Source organism: Trichosurus vulpecula, chromosome 2 (genome assembly GCF_011100635.1).
Source record: "Trichosurus vulpecula isolate mTriVul1 chromosome 2, mTriVul1.pri, whole genome shotgun sequence".
NCBI lineage: Eukaryota > Metazoa > Chordata > Mammalia > Diprotodontia > Phalangeridae > Trichosurus > Trichosurus vulpecula.
In genome coordinates this window covers 335,073,276-335,089,835 of record NC_050574.1, presented here as the reverse complement: position 1 = coordinate 335,089,835, position 16,560 = coordinate 335,073,276, and the positions used below count along the sequence as shown (strand labels likewise).

The following is a 16,560-nucleotide window of genomic DNA, read 5'->3' as shown; positions in this document are numbered from 1 at the left end:
TGGGTTCTTTCCCTTCCCTCCACCCCTATGTAACCTTAATCCATATTTTTGCTCAAAAAGACTTCCCATCACATATATTGTGAACATATTTGGTGTTAGTTGACATTTTACATTTGCAATAATTTGTCCTTTTTCAGATTTTAAGAACTTATCTATGTCTCTTGTTGCTTTCACATCTAGTTAGAATTGTCACTAGAACAGAACCTCTTCATTAACAAAGGTTTTATCACAAGACATGAAAAGTCTGAACTTTGCTATGATGACTCGAAAGCAGAGAGAAGCAATCTCATTAATTCCCACTTGGGTAGGGGCTTATTTATTTTATGTAGCTCATAATAAAGCAAAATGGTCCAACAGCATCACAGGATTTTAGAGCTGGAAGGGACATGCCATACAAGGATCAGTTGAAGATGGGAGATATTTAGCTTGAAGGAAGACACAAAGACTTGGGTGGGGGGTGGGGTGGGGACATACAATAGCTGTTCTCCAATGTTTGAGGAGCTGTCACAGGCTCCAGAGGGCAGAATCAGGAGCAAAAGGTGGAAGCTGCAGAGAGGCTGGAGTCAGGAAGAAATCTCTAATAATCAGAGCTGTGCAAAAGTGGAATAGCATGACTCCAAAGAGGAAAGGTGCTCCCTTGGTGGCCTCTAAACAGAAGTTGGATGATGACCATTTACCAGGTATGCTATAATGGTGATTTCTTTGACCAGCTGGGCTAGATTGGACTGAAGTCCCTTCCAACTTTCAAATTCTGTGATTCTTTGGGACCTTTCAAGTCATTTACTTCAATCCATCATTTTACTGATGTATAAACTGAGGTGGGCTCTGAACAGCTCCCCAAACTTAAGCAGGACCTATTTGGTCACTTTTATAAAGGAACTACTATCTATAAATATGAAATAGTAACAAGGCTCCTTGCAAAGTCTGGACAATATTCTTTACTGAATCATGCTGCTCTGGCATTATTACAATAACATTAAAAACTCCAGGTAAGTCAGATTCATGTGAGTATATGCATATATATTAAAATTTTTACTTACCATACTACATAAAAAACATTTTTCATGTTGAAACCACTCTGCAGAAAAAGTGTTTTATACTACTTAAGTCTCAGCTCAAGACAGACAATACCTATCTTCTCCACTGCATCCAAAGAAAAAAAGAACATGGTACACTTCTGACCTTAGAAAGCCCCTTCTTAACATTACCCTAGACCGTGTTTAAATTTTGGCAATAATTTTGCTTTGGGTAAGCAAACTTACTTAAACTTGCCTGAGAGAAATGACACAGAAGAGTTTAAAGCAATATAATGTTTTGAGGAAACCTGATTTTGGAACATAGATTGTTTCGGCAAATGAACATCACTGAGAGTTAGGCTTACTACTGACTCAAATTATGTGAATAAAAAGATTTACAGTTGGTTCAGGTTCAAATCAGCTGGCTTATGAAGAAACTACTTAGTAATATCAGCCAAAGGGTGACTTTTCCATGGCATGAAACTAGGACGATGAAGAAGGAAGAAGCAACTGATTAGCAAGGATGAAAGAATTCAAAAGACCCATGGAGAAATCTGTTTCCTAGTCTTAGCTTTCTTTGCCTGTCTACATGTACCATGTCTTCCCTGTTCCCTACCATTACAATCTTACCTAGTTATAGTCTCTCCAGATTATCACTTATTTCTATCCACCTTGACCCTCACAATAAAATCTAACTGGAATTATTCAGACCTTAAAAGTTTTGGAAAAATAAAGAACTAAGAAAAGGGCTAACTTGTGCCCAGAAGGATAACATGAGCCTGGAGAGTCTTTACACAGTGTTGAAGTGAATATACTTGGGTCATTCAATAATTAATACAACAGAAAACAAAATTAGCACATACACTTCCTGTGACAGGCACTTTGTGGCTGGCTCAAAATAAATGAATTAATGAAATGATCAAACTAGGAAAACAAAAGTAAGTAGTTCATAATTAACTCATTCATACCAACACTTCATTACATATTGGTCCAAATACAGGCAAGGGACCTTTATAAAATTAGATCTTTCTGAAAGGGAAAAAATTGATATACACTGAAAAAAAGACATCAAATTACTGTTAAAAATGACTTCTTTGGGAAAAATCAATTAAAAGTAAATAAAAAAGGATTCTGCCACGTAGAAACACAAAGCAACACAGCAAGTTAGAACGAATTCAGGGAAAGTGGAAAAATTGAGAATTTCAAACATGGGAAGCTAGGTTTTCCATGGCTGAGAGGAAGCAGCTGCTACAAATAAATCACTCTCAGTTGTTCATGCTTCCCCCATTCCTCCTCCATACATCTCTCTCCCTCTTTTCAGGACAGTCGTATAACTTCTTGTAAATCCTACTCCTTCATATGAACTATTCCTTTCCCTCCCTTTCCTATTATTTTGCTCCAAACCAATCAACTCCATAGATCCTTTTTTTAAGAAAGAGGGACTATCAGAGATCTCCCACCATCTAAATAGTCCCCTCCAGCCTTGGGGATGTGGGGGAGGGGGAATTTCTGCAGTAAACTAATTTCTTAAAATTTATACAATGGTAATTTTGTTGTAGAGAACCTGAGGTAGCCCATATGACGTAATTCACAAACCTGCTCCATTTTAGGGAAAAGAAAAATTCCCTTGTTTTGGACAGAAAGACGGAACACATTTTAAATGGACTCTTTGTTTTAATTCACTCATTTAGGCACCTGCCATTACTAGCAAAAATTCCCAACATACACTATGCTTACTAACTTAGGGGAAACAACTTTCTGCTGTGCTTTATATATTTTTCCATTCAAATTGGTTTACAAAATATGCTGTATTTTTGTACTGTCCAATAAAAGGTACATGATTTAAAACAGATCCTATAGAAATGACATGTTATCAGTAATTTACAATTTAAAAAAATCCAGCCACAAAAAAAATGTCAAAGCTAAAAACAAGATTTTGCTACGAATCAGTGCTTCTATCACCCTTCTGAAAGAGAAGTTATTTTTAATGTGATGTAAAGGCAACATTGAAGATTTTTCTTTAAATTAACCACCTAATTTATCCCTAAAATTACAAAGAATCAAAGTCCCTTTACAGGTCAAGTGCAGTAAACTAGATGTTCTTTCAGCACAAAGCAGCACTAGAAGAAGTAACAGTTGTGGATGGAGTGGACTAGTTTTTCAGGGGCTGCTCCAAGATTAACATACATATACCAGACGTTATTCATCCAAGAGCACAGACACAAGTACAGACTGGATGTGAAGGAAGCATGTATCCCACTTGGAGCTGATTATGTCCACTGTCTTTGCATCTTTCTGGTTTGGATGACTTTTTAAAAACAATTTTTAAGTCACGTCATGTCAGGTGGCTGCTGTTGCCAGTTGCCAATGGTGAATAGCATCACGATGAGGTATGAAAGCTCTGCATATCCCACACACCCAGCAGGGCTCCCCAGGGATGTAGGGAAGCTCATCAATGGTAACTTTCCAAATGGTTTACTTTGGGGGTGACTATGAATCCCATAAAACAAGAAAAAAATCCAAAGCTATGTGAAAGGGCATGTTCAGAAACAGAAGTAAGCAGCTTTCCTTCAGAACCCATTGGCACAGAAGGGCAACAGCAAGTCTTCTTTGATGGCGTCCCAATGTTGTATCCAGATGGCCAGCTAGCACTGAGAAGAAACAATATTCAACTGGTGTTGGCATTAAGCTCCTCAGCTTTCCATCCCAAGGTCCAGTCCAAACATACTGTGGACCAACTGAGGTACTGTTTGTCGGTACAGATCGGGGGTCATCATGCACAAAGCAGCACCTCACCAACACAGCCAGATGTACATCAGCACTAATTCAAGGACTGCAGTACTAGTAAGGGGATGGAATAAAACCATCATGATGATCCATGCCCCCTTTACAATTAAAATAGTGCTATGTTGAGAAGGTGGGTGGTGGTGGTTGTTTTTTGGGGTGGGGTGGGGAAGGAGGACATAAGACAGGAAGCTGTGGTCAGAACTATATTTCACAGCTGGAAGAACCATAACACTATCCAGTTTTCCTGGTTATTTCCTTATTATTATTCCTGGTGTTAATATTAAAACAGATTAAAGATGGTCTAGGCTAAAAGAGTTGTGTTTACAGCATGAATGTGTTAAGATCAAGCTGCCTAAGAACAAAAAAAAAAATACTCAAGCAATCTTTAAATGGATGTTTTCTGACAGCCACAGACAGTGAGAGCACCTAGGGAGAACTTCAATACCTTAAGGACCTTGGTCAGGACCACAAAGCCTGAAACATTTCTTCATTAATGCAGAGACACCGCTTCTAGTCACATTGTGTTCAGGTCTGGGGAGATGTCACGCATATTTTAATTCTGGGAGTCCTCATAACAGCATTAAAACTGAGCCACTTCCAAATCCTAAAATGTTCATGACCAAAGAGGGCCATATATGCCCCCTTTCCTCTAAGGGGATCTGCAACACAGATCGTGGTACTTAGACTTTCTAGAATAAAAATGTCAATTAGTTCTTCATCACTTTTGACAACCAAAAAGCACGTTCACCAGAGACTCAAGATAGGGGGACACTGATGGCTTACTTTAATATGTGAAGAATTGTATGGATTGGGGATGAAGGAGAGTTCATCAATCTCAGTGAGGATTAATGCCAATCTGGCTGGAGAAATTCACCAACTAATCCAAGGGGTTACTGTGGAAGAGCACGAGAAAAGAACTCTGAAGTACACACAATGTGTCTACATCTCCTTTGACTTGCAAGCAAGTTGTGTGGAATAAAAGATAAATGTTAGTATTATCTTTTGTCAGTATAATTTTTTTTTCCATTTAAAGGGAAGCAAAGGGGCAATAATTTTTTTTTCCAACAAAGGCAGGGATCCATATTAATATAGATGTTCCCACACAACTCTTGTAAAATGTAAATGCCGATATCCAAAGCCTATGGGTTTTCCATAAGAGGGTGGGCCATTCTGGTTACCCATTTGTTAAGAGGGCATTCCACCACAAAGAGCCAGAGGTTTTCCAGATGTGTGTAAGAGAGCAGGTGCGCAAGGCAAGCAAATGAGCGCAAACAGTATTATGGAAAACATTGAGAAATTAGCTCCATGAGGGCTGTGGGCTCCACAAGAGGACTTGATCGAGTAGCCTGATCTGACACAGGAACATATGTAAGAACTGCTTCAAAGCTGGAAACCTTCCATGGGAGCCTCACACTGCTGGAAAATGTACTGCTGCTGGTCAAGATCAACTGAAGGTGCGATGCTGCTGTCCTCATCCTCTGTCCCAAAGTAATGCTCAATGAGATCAAAGGCCTTCTGGTAGATTTCCTGGTTTTCATGACTCTGTAGGAATTCAATTTTATCCAGACCTGCAAGCATGAAATACAACAAAAGTGAATGTGAGGAGTATAGATTCTATGAAACGATACAGCCCCCAAAGAAGCATCTTTACACAATAATGTTTATATATGATGTTTATATAGCACTTCACATTAAAAACTCTTTTCATCCTTATTTGATCCTCACAGCAATCCTGTGAGGTAGGCACCAGAAGAGGAAATAAGCTTTTATTAATTGCCTACTGTGTAACAGGCACTGTCCTAAGTGTTTTACAAATATTATCTCATTTGAGAAGTATTATTATCCCCATTTTACAGACGAGAAGACTGAAGCACAGGCATGGTAACCCAAAGTCACACAGCCAGTAGAGTACAGGAGCTAAGATTTGACTTGCAATCCAAAGTTCTCTACCTGAGCTGTCTCTACTAACCTTTATCTGGTAGTTAGTTAATGTATATGATTTTCACTGGTACAATACAATACTTATGATCCTAATAACTTAAGAGTCCTTCTTGATCTCTTGCATTATTCATCTGAAAATCACAGAAGTACATTTATACCACACACATAGTGCACTTGATGGTAATCACTCTAGGATGCCATACAACAAAAACCTTAAAATCCAGAACTACCATCCAGGAATAGCATACATTTACACAACAGTCTGTAATTGCATCTGCCAGTAAGTAGGCAACTAGATAAAGAAAAAAACGTTCAGTATGTAGTAGCAATTTAGATCTGAAGATCTTTCCCACCCATTGATGGGCTATGTGACCTGCTTGTGTCACAGGAGGCCTGGGTCACATGTGGTGGGAGGAGCTGACAGGAAAAGGAGGCTATGTCACAGGAAACAGAGAGAGAGAGAGAGAGAGAGAGAGAGAAGAGAGCACAAGCACGGTTATGGCTGCTAATGGCCACTGTCGTGATAGTTAGAACTGAACAGGCTGACTTAGCCGTAGTGTGAGTTTGTTTTTGGCTTAGCCATAGTGTGAGTTTGTTTTTGGGAAGGCCCCAGCAGGGGGTCGGAGAGGTTTTGCGATGGTGAGGCTCCAGGTTGTGATACTGTATACTGAATTGTTTTACTGCCCTGATAAATTGGATAAATGGCTTGTGGGATCTGGTTCTCTGGTGTCTGAATCAATGGTTTACTTCTGCTTTCTATGTAGAGTCTCATATACTTTGCGATACAGAACTACACAGGCATTTTGACAATTATCATCTACCTTGTGTTTATTGCCTTACTGATACACAGTGTCATAATTTCTAACTAAGACTTCTGTTTATCACAACATTGTGCTGTTGTAGAGATCAGGAAACAAAACCAAAAGTAAGTTTAACAACTGGCCCCACTCCCACTCCCCCAACCAGGCACACAATATTATTACTAAGTGCTACACACTAACCAATCCCATGCTGACTTGGAGGATAAAACATCGTGCACATAAATGAAAAAAATTTTTTAAATTAAGTTTTATCAAGCCTATGCATTTTGAAAAGACACAACCAATGTCTGAAAGGACTATCTACAAAGTATTTATTACAGGTGATATGACATAATATTTCTAGGTTTAACGAGCTGTTCAGTAATATGTTTTGAGCCATATCTCATGACAGACAGTATACTTAATATCTAGTTAGAACTGTCACAAGAGTTATCAGGAAATCTTAGAGAAGGAGCACTCCTTCTTAATTGTCATCTTAGGATAGCATGTGATTTAAAGTGGGAAGGGACCTCAGAGAACATCTAGTCTAAAGACAGTACATAATGCTATGATCCTGAAAAGTTTAAAATATAAGACAGACAATACTGATGATGAAGAACATTAGAAACAACAACAAAAAAGGCAGGACTGAATGTATACATCAATAAATGAGTATTTTTACTGTTCTATCTATGTCTTCTATTTCTAGGGGAGATGTCAAGGGTCTGACAGCTTGAACTTGCCAAGTAGACTGGGGCTCTCTGCCTTCTTAGCAACCCAATTACCAGAGTTTAAGGGAGCTGTCAGACTGGCAGGCAAGTGGTCAGAGGGACCAGAGGGACCACAGAGGGACCACAAGTGGTCAGAAAGTAAGGCGGAAAGCAAAGAGTAGGATGAACTACCCATAACTATGAAAGAGTTCAAGGACAGGGACTGGACCTGTGAAATCATAGATTCTAGATAATCTCAGAACCATTTTCTGAAGTGTAAGCAAGAAACTATGGTTAAAAGCCTAAGGTGGTCAGGACAGATTAATCATGGAAGTGGGTTCAACTTTCAGAATTCAGAGTTGGCAGATTCTCTTGACTTCCAAATCTTCCCTTCCAGGGGAACAAGGCAAGGCTACACTGGAAGGCAGGTACAGGCTATCCAAACACCCACATTTGGTAAGAAAGCAATATAAGAAATAAAGGTAGGTTACAGAGTTAAGAAGATAGCCAGATAGGAAAATATGAAGGTGAAGGCCTTCTTATCCTACTGTTGAGGTTTAGCCCACCCAGGGATGCCAAAAACTGCTGCAGTTTCATGATGTGTTGTGGTGGAACCATCTTACAGAATTCAGAATCTGGCCACCTCTAATCCAATTATAGGCATTTATTAAGGTTGACGCCTCTCATGAAGCAGGCTAAGTTCCAAGAGGAACCAGAAACCTCAGAGAAAGCAAGATGGAATTTTATAGGGTAAAGATGCTGATTACACAATCAAAAGTTACATAGAATATAGGAATATGATTAATATTAAAAAGCTGGCGAAGTTTGTTAAGGGATTAGGTAATGGAGGAGGGGTCCCAGCCACAGTGGAATTGCACATATGATTACCCCCAAGGCATACAGGAAAACCCATGGTGGGGGTGGGGTACATATGTATGATAATAATATTACAATAAGTCTCTCTACCTCATAAGTTTACTCTAGGTCAGTTCTTTACTATTACTGCGAAGGTGCCTACTTAGGGAAAGTCCCTTCTACTGTTTTAGGGTCTACATCCTGCTTGGGCATCCTGATGGTACTGCTTTTTGATCAGCTGACTACTGTGGTCCTGTCCAAGGCTAGATGGATATGGTTGTGGTTGAGTGCGTGGACACACACACACACACCTACTGTTTCTATGGCAGGGCTGTCCAAAATGAGACCCATGGGCTGCATGCAGCCCACAGTGTGATTTATGCAGCCTGCCTACAAGCATAGAAATTTACGTAAATGCTTTAGTAAACAAAGCTGAGCTACCGCAGAGCTCACACTAAAATGGCAAATCAAAATACATTGTCTACTGTTTCAATAAAAACCTAAGGTTGGACAGCCCTGTTCTATGGGACATATGAGGAATGGGTCTGGGGGCAGTGGCTGGGATCCCATCATATGGACACGTCTGCTGTTTCTGTGAGAACTATGAGCTCATGGACACACCTGTTGCTCTAATGAGCAGCGAGGCATGTATGAAGAAGTTAAATATTGAGTGTGGGGGTAAGGGGTGGGGAATGAGTGGCTAGGTAGAGGCAGTGGGCCTGTTGCTCAGTGGGGCCTATAAGGAAGTTAGAATATTGGAGTTGGGAGTAGCTTTATTAGGATTCCATCACTACTGCAGAAATTCATATCTTGATAACATTATCAGCCACTAGGAAAGGACCCTTGCAACCTGTGTCAAATTCACACATCACCAATGTGGAAAGGGGACTCAGAAAAGGTGAGAGATAGCAATTTCAAAGTCATCTACTACTAAATGTTGTCTCACCATATGCTTCCTCGATCAATGCACAGTAAGGGTTAATGCCATTGCCATTCCTCTTGGCTTCTTGCTCGCCAAGTCTCAGGATGTTTTCTAAGCCATTCAGGGCAACTTGTACAATCTTAGAGTCCATGACTGTGAGGAGATCACAGAGTGGTTTGATACAACCAAGTTCCACTAGGTACCTAAAGAACAAAGCAAAAAACACTTTATTCAAATTAAGAAAGAGCTCAGTTTCTTTAGATCATGTGATACCCACACTGAGGTGGTCTTGTTAGTTTAAACAGAGATAAAAATAGTCACCTGCCTCAATCAGTCATGCTGCTACTTATCATAAGAAGGATTTGTCTGGATTCTTAGAAGGAAAAAAAACAACTAAACACTTTTTCCGTTTTCCTGTTATCACTCTGAAATGGTGGATGGAGCAGGTTGGTGAAACAAATTCAGGGAGGCTGGTGGGAGAGGGAGGTGGAATACAGATATGGAATTGTCAAAACTAAATAAATGAATGAATAAATTTAAAAGCCCTCAAGGAGATTATACTCTCATCAAGTAAGACAACATACAGAATCTATAAAAAATAAATACAAGGTAGTATGGGGAGAGAGGGTACTAGCACTTGGAGAGAATCAGGAAAGGTTTCAGGCAGAGGTGGTACTTGAGTTGAATTTTGAATACATAACTAGTGATCTAAATAATAATGCCATCTGATTCTTTCAGTGCTTAAAAATGTAAAATAATAATCAAAAGGTGACACCATCTACCTAGGTACCCAGCAGTAGTGATTAATATTCACTCGACTAAAAAATTTTCCACTATGAACATAGTTATCTCTTACTGTACATCGTGCTCACTCATACTTCAAGACTTCTTCACTGTTTTACATGACTGCACATATATAACCCATATCAAATTGTTTACTTTCTTAGGGACGGGGGAGATGAGGGGAAGAGAGAGAGAGAAAAAAAATTTGGAACTCAAAATTTAAAAAAAAATTAACAATAAAATGTCTTTATATGTAATTGGAAAAAACGCTATTAAGAAAAGATTTCTTCATCACATCCATCCAAGATGCTTCCCTTTTTCCTTTCTGCCTAGTAATATCCCTCAAAAAAATTTTTTGGACCACTCTAGCATTGTAGTCTCTCCCTCCCCTGAACTTACTCTACTTATTAAATAAATGACTCGTGAGGTTATTAATTCTTTTATAACATATCTCCTACATTTTTGTTATTTATCTTTTTTCATCTTTCAAGTGTTCATGTTTATTGTCTCCTCACAGCACTGTAAGGCTCCTTTACATCAAAGACTTTGTAGTGCCTACAATGCGTTGCACATAGAAGATTTTCCTTAAATCCTTTGATTGAATTTAATTTAGCATTGACAGAGAAAACATTTAAAAAAAAAACACAACTAGTAAAAGGAAAGGATTTACCAGCGCTATACTGTACAACTGCAATTAACATCTTTGGAAATCAATTTACTGGACCAGGAAAATAGGAAAGCACAGTTTCCTTTAAGGAAAGAAGTTCATCTGTTTTTGGATAGCAGAATGTTCAACCAAGATATAATGCTACAATTCAGAGCTGAAGAGGATAAGCTTCATATCTTTTCAGTGTCTTCTAGACTGACGTAAACCTTTCCCAGGCTTTCCCCTTAAGTCTCCAGAAAAAGTTGGGCAACCACTATAAGCATGTCCCCTGCACTGATCCCAAACTATGCACTACTAAACTACTAATCCCCTCCTCCTCTCAGGGCTATAAATATGCCAGGGATTTCAGAACAACAATCGGTTTGGACCAGTCCTGGCAGCAACATTTGCCAAAATGAAGCTAGGACACAGATGAAATGTATATTTAAGTATAGAGCTGAGGTGACAATCCCCCCGAAAGCTAGGGCTGTTCACTGCTATCTTCTTTTCCATTACCCACTACTAAATAAACCAACTCATTCATTCCCAAAGACACAGAGGATAGAAACAATGGATAGAAGAGGTAATTTTTTTAAACTATGAAACACATTCTTAGACGAGTACTTACTTTATCTGTTCGGCGGAACCCCCTGAAGTTGCATTTGTAATGGCCCAAGCAGCTTCTTTCCTTGTCCGAAACTCAGCAGTCTGTAATATGTTAATGAGAGCTGGAAAAATGTTGGCATCTATCACAGTCTACAAGAAAAATAAAAACTGCAATGAATAAAAATCAGTGATATCTATAGGAAAATTGCTCCTTAATTATAGATCTAACTTTTAATCCCAATTTCATCAACTAATTCCTTTTAGTCAAAAAGCATGATCATCCTTTTTTTCTTCAGTCTTAATCTTCTTCAAACCAACCTATAACGTAACACTTTGAAACATTTTTTTTTGGGGGGGGGGGGGCAGTATTCTCAGGGCCTACCTAGCATAGTTCCTCATGTGTAACAGGTACCTAATCAACACTTACTGAACATTTTTCTCTTCTGGTTCTCCTCCTACCTCTCTTATACTTCCTTTTCATTTATTCATTCCTTGTTCTTCCTATCTCTAAATTGGAGTAGAGAAGAGAGGAAATAACATTTATATAGTGCCTTTTCTATACCAGGCACTGAGCTAATTTAAGTGCTTTTAACGAATATTATCTCACTTGATCTTCACAACCTCCATGGAAGGTAGGTGCTAATATTGTCCCTATCTTACAGATGAGGAAACAGAGGCAAACAGAGGTTAAGTGACTTGACTATTATAGTCACACAGCTAGTGAGCATCTGAGAGAGACTGGATTTGAAGTCTCATTTTCCTGATTTCAGGCCCAGTGCCCTATCCATTACATCACCAGATGCCTACAAACATTTTCCAATTCAAATTGGCTACAGAGTTCAATCCTTTATTCTTTCCCTTTTACTCTTACTCTTGTTGTCGTTCACTCATTCAGTTGCGTCTGACTCTTCGTGACCCTGTGGATCATGGCATGCCAATACCATTCATGGGGTTTTCTTGGCAAAGATACTGGAATGTTTGCCATTTCTTTCTCCAGTGGACTCTCACTCTATGGCCACATATTTGATTTTCATCTCTATTAGTTTTGATGATTCCCAAACCATGTCTACATCCCTAGACTCTTAAATCATTTTCAAAGCCTTATAAAAGTCTCTACAGTTATGTCATGTCAAAATTATCTTTTTCCTTCCCATAACCTTCCAAGTCAAGCTCTCACTTGGCACCTTAGATTTACTACAATAACCTAATCTCCCTATCTCCAATTCACATGGCATACTACCACTAACACAAGATTCCTAAAATGATGTTTTTAACATATCACTCCTCAACCTAAGAACTTAAAATGTCATAAAATTTAAATATCTAAGCCTAATATTTAAGGTTTTTCCATCAACAGGTCCCCTTTTGCCTATTCAACCCTACAAACACAGAACTTCTACAACTAGAAAATCATGGATTTCAAGGGTACAATACTGGCCCCCGAGGAAAGTAGCAATGAAAAGCTTGAAAGATACTGACTTCCAGGATGACAAGGTACCCAGTGAGATAATCCCTAAAGGAAGACCAAAATTACAGGAAGATGAAGCTTTAAACATTAGAAGGCTTCATTATCAAGTGAATATAGATCTCGTCTCAGAGCAGAACTATAAAAATTTGATCTTGTCTAGTGCCCAACAAATACATAGCCTCTTGGCCAATGGTTATTACTTTTCAAAAGTTACTGGACTCTCTTCTCTTGGCAGGTGAGACGAAAGGAGGTTTAATGAGAAGAACTGAAAAGTTCCCCTATTCAAAGATAATACTTGTGCCCTCCCTATACAAATACATACTTCTCTATCAATTAAAAATTACTTTGTGTTAACAAGTTCTTTTTCTAATCCCCTTCAAAGCTCCGGAAGATTGAGAAAGATAAAGAAAAGGATATAGAATACGTAAGAGGTAAATTTTGCTAATTTTACATCCTAACTTAGGCCTTAAGTGATCAGAACTGAATGCCACTGAATACTACCTACTATGCCACCCATGGTAAGGAATAACAGCCTTCCTGTACCTATCTGCTCTTAATTCTAACTGTTGTCTAAGAATCTCTCTTTCTCTCTGGATTTTCTCTCCCCTCCATCTTTCCAGACCTAGACTACATTTGACCTGTCTTATCTTCAACCTAGTGCTGAAATACTACTTGAACACAGGAGGCAAACATAAGAAACAAATCAATTTATAGAAAAATGCCTCTCAAAATTCTCAGAGTAAATTGATTTCAAACATAGGTCCACTGAAGAAAAAATATTTTACTTGGCAGAAATAAAGGCAAACTTTCAAGTATCACAAATCATCTGGAAGAAAATGGTAAGTACAAAAATGAATAATAAAGGGAGAAAAAGTGGAACCTAAGAATCAATTTCAGAGGATTTCAATGCGACCAAGTAAGAAAGAGAAAATGAGTGAGACTATAAAGCTTGGGGTCTTCAGTACAAGAATGAACAAAAACATGTTATGTTTATTATTGGTATTGAAGGAAAAACAATTATATGAATCTGGGTAGAAGCTGTAAAGGTGACTTCCGGGGTATTACCTGGATCTGAGCCCTGTTTCCAGCTGTGATATTAGATATTGTCCAACAGGCTTCTTTTTTGATAGATTCCTTTGGGCTACTGAGTAAATGCAATAAACTCTGCAGGGCTGAGCAATTCAAAATTACCTGAAAAAAAGTAGTTTGGAAATATTTTTTATTATAGTAATACAAATACAAGTAACCCCTTAATTTTTAGCACTTAACATAGGTGAAATTAGATTTAGGTAAGCTAACATCTCTTCATTTAGTTTCAGATAATGCTCTTAAAGCCAAATATTTCCTCAAACTATTTCAACAAAGTATTAGTTTGAATATTAATTATTTCATTGTAACATTTTCTCTACTGTTAACGTTATACTTTTTTTGCAACATAAAATATACTGTAAATCAATCCTGACTCTATCCAAAATTCACAAACATGGATTTTACATATGTGAAATAGGAATGCCCCTGAGCATACTCGCAAACAATATTTATAACTAAAATACGAATTAACAATTGGGAACAAGTCATCTACCTGTCCTTGGCATATCAAAACAGAATACAGCTGGATAGATAACTTGAGTGGTCAGGAAAATCAGACTATTTTTTTCAAATGGATGGTTAGTCATCATTTGATGAAGGAAAATTAACCCACAAATCAGCCAATCACCTAGCATATGCAGTACATTATGCTAGATCAGGGGTGGGGAACCTGCAGTCTTGAGGTCACATGTGGCCCTCTAGGTCTTCCAGTGTGGCCCTTTGACTGAATCCAAACTTCACAGAACAAATTTCCTTAATAAAAGGATTTGTTCTATAGAACTTGAACTTAGTCAAAAGGCTGCACCCAAAGACCTAGAAGGCCACAAGTGGTCTCAAGGCACAGGTTCCCCATCCCTGTGCTAGATTAATGTTGGGAGGATATAGGGAGGCAGGAATGTATTTTATACATTAAAAGATAGTCTCTTCTCTCAAATAATTTACAAAAAGAATTTACAATGCACACATGAAAAGTTAAACAGCAATACGAAAGGTATTACAAAGCAGTAAACATTTTGAGGAGTGGTCAGAGAAAAAGCAGTATTTATAGTATGAGGGGATTTTAAAATTGGAAAATACCTCAGAGATTAGTCCAATCCACTGATTTTGTAGATAAAACTAAGGCATCTAAGAGGTAAAGTAACTTGCTCAATGTCATAAAGCACAAGGTTCAGGATTCAAATCTAGGAAATCAAATTCCCAATCTACTGCTCCTTCCATTATACTTTGCTGCCTCTAGGTTTTGAATATGAAGATTTCATAGGTAATAAGAGGGAAGGCACTCTATAAAGTGGGAAAGACTGAACAAAGGCAGGGAGATAGGACAGTGTAGTTTTTTCAGAACACACTGATCAAACTGGCTTCCTACAAAAGACAGTTTTTGTAAGGGAATACTGGAAGATAAGGTTAGAATGACATCAAATCATGGAATGCTGTGAAAGCCAATTTAAGGAATGCCACTGTAGAGGGAAAGACTGAAGATAATGGAGCAAAAAGAAACGATGCTGCCATAACCAACTGAGGTACATAATGAATGCTTTTAGCTTAAAAGAGAGGCTGGCTACACAGAGGTTGGCTTATGCAGAAACCAAGAACAGCAAAATACGGCTACCAAAACAGAATTATTAGATGTGACAAAAGAATGCAGCTATCTGCATTAAAACTTCAACATAATAAACATTAAAGGAAAATTCTGGACATCGTTACTACAATAGCACAGAATACATTACACTACATTTGTGTAAATGTTGTGAACAAAAAAAGTAACCTTTACTCCTTCCTCCCAGGAGAATAGAAGATCTTTGATGGATGGAACTATTTTATTTTTTTTTTGTCTTTTTGCCTTTGCTTAGCATAGTGCTTCAAATGAATAACAGGCATATAATTAATTCTCATTAAAACTGGAAATTTATGTGGCTAAGTGTACTTGATCATACCTGTGTCTGAACATCATCACCTGTAACAATGTTTCCTACAGCCCGTAAAGCAGGAGAAACCACCTTGTAGTCATTATGCCTGCAATTATAAAAAGATTTAGTTTCCACGACAATTTATTTAATATGATCCACCCATTAATGTCTTTTATTATGCTATCTTACCATGGAATAAAGGTAACCTTTGCTCCTGAAAGCTATGTCAGAGTAGTATAGAGTAGTAGAGGCTCTGGCAGCCCCGACCAACCTGGAAAGGCTTAAATTACAGACCCGAAAGATATGTGTCCCATAAACATCTTTTGGGCCTGTCTGAGGACTAGACTAGCACCAAAAGGATCAGAGTTTAAGAATATCTTGAAGGACCAAGCTGGATCAATTGACACTGTGCATATTGCAAAGAAAACAGATGGTAAGATGAAAATTTTTACTTCAAAGAAAAGTTACAGTATCTGCTTTTACTTGTTGTTTTTAAAATACATTTGCAGAGATAGGAGAATTTGTAGTAAAGCTGTTTTAGTGCTACCTAAGTGGAGAGAGGCTCATCACCAGATATATGAACTTTTTTTGGCCCCAATTTCTTATGAAAACATTAAGGTGTGGAGGGTTTATTATCTGTGTTGGAAGAGAATCTCAAACAAGACCACAAATTTTCTGAAGGAGTAGGAGTCTACCCCTTTGCTAGTTTTCTTAGGGCTCAATTAGGGATTAGAGCTAGAAGAGCCCTTTAGGTCACTCCTAGAGCCATGACGAATGTTTATGCCACATGGGGTTCAGTTTCTCCATCTATAAAATGAGGGAACTGGAATAGATAATCTCAAAGGGTCAGTTCCAGGTCTACATCCTAGTCTCTTGAGTATTTTAATATCTGAAAAACCTATCATTTCTCTCAACAGCCTATTCCAGTGTTTTAATAACTTTGAGTGAAATTCTTCCTTATAATTAAAAATCTTCACACTTTAATTTAAATCTATTTTCTCCAATTTAGTCCTCCAGAGACCTGATTAAC

The 16,560-nt window shown here is 38.2% G+C and overlaps 1 protein-coding gene across 1 annotated transcript in view; it reads right to left on the bottom strand.

Moving 5' to 3' along the window:
• Nucleotides 1-918: 918 nt before the first annotated feature.
• Nucleotides 919-16,560, bottom strand: part of KPNA1 (karyopherin subunit alpha 1) — a 96,333-nt gene continuing 80,691 nt past the window's right edge. The window contains exons 10-14 of the mRNA XM_036747022.1: nucleotides 15,558-15,636; nucleotides 13,600-13,725; nucleotides 11,089-11,216; nucleotides 9,056-9,234; nucleotides 919-5,371 (exon numbers count right to left, since the gene is read on the bottom strand). Coding sequence (XP_036602917.1) covers nucleotides 5,184-5,371; nucleotides 9,056-9,234; nucleotides 11,089-11,216; nucleotides 13,600-13,725; nucleotides 15,558-15,636 — 700 coding nt within the window. The 3' untranslated portion in view covers nucleotides 919-5,183. The remainder of the gene's footprint in view (nucleotides 5,372-9,055; nucleotides 9,235-11,088; nucleotides 11,217-13,599; nucleotides 13,726-15,557; nucleotides 15,637-16,560) is intronic.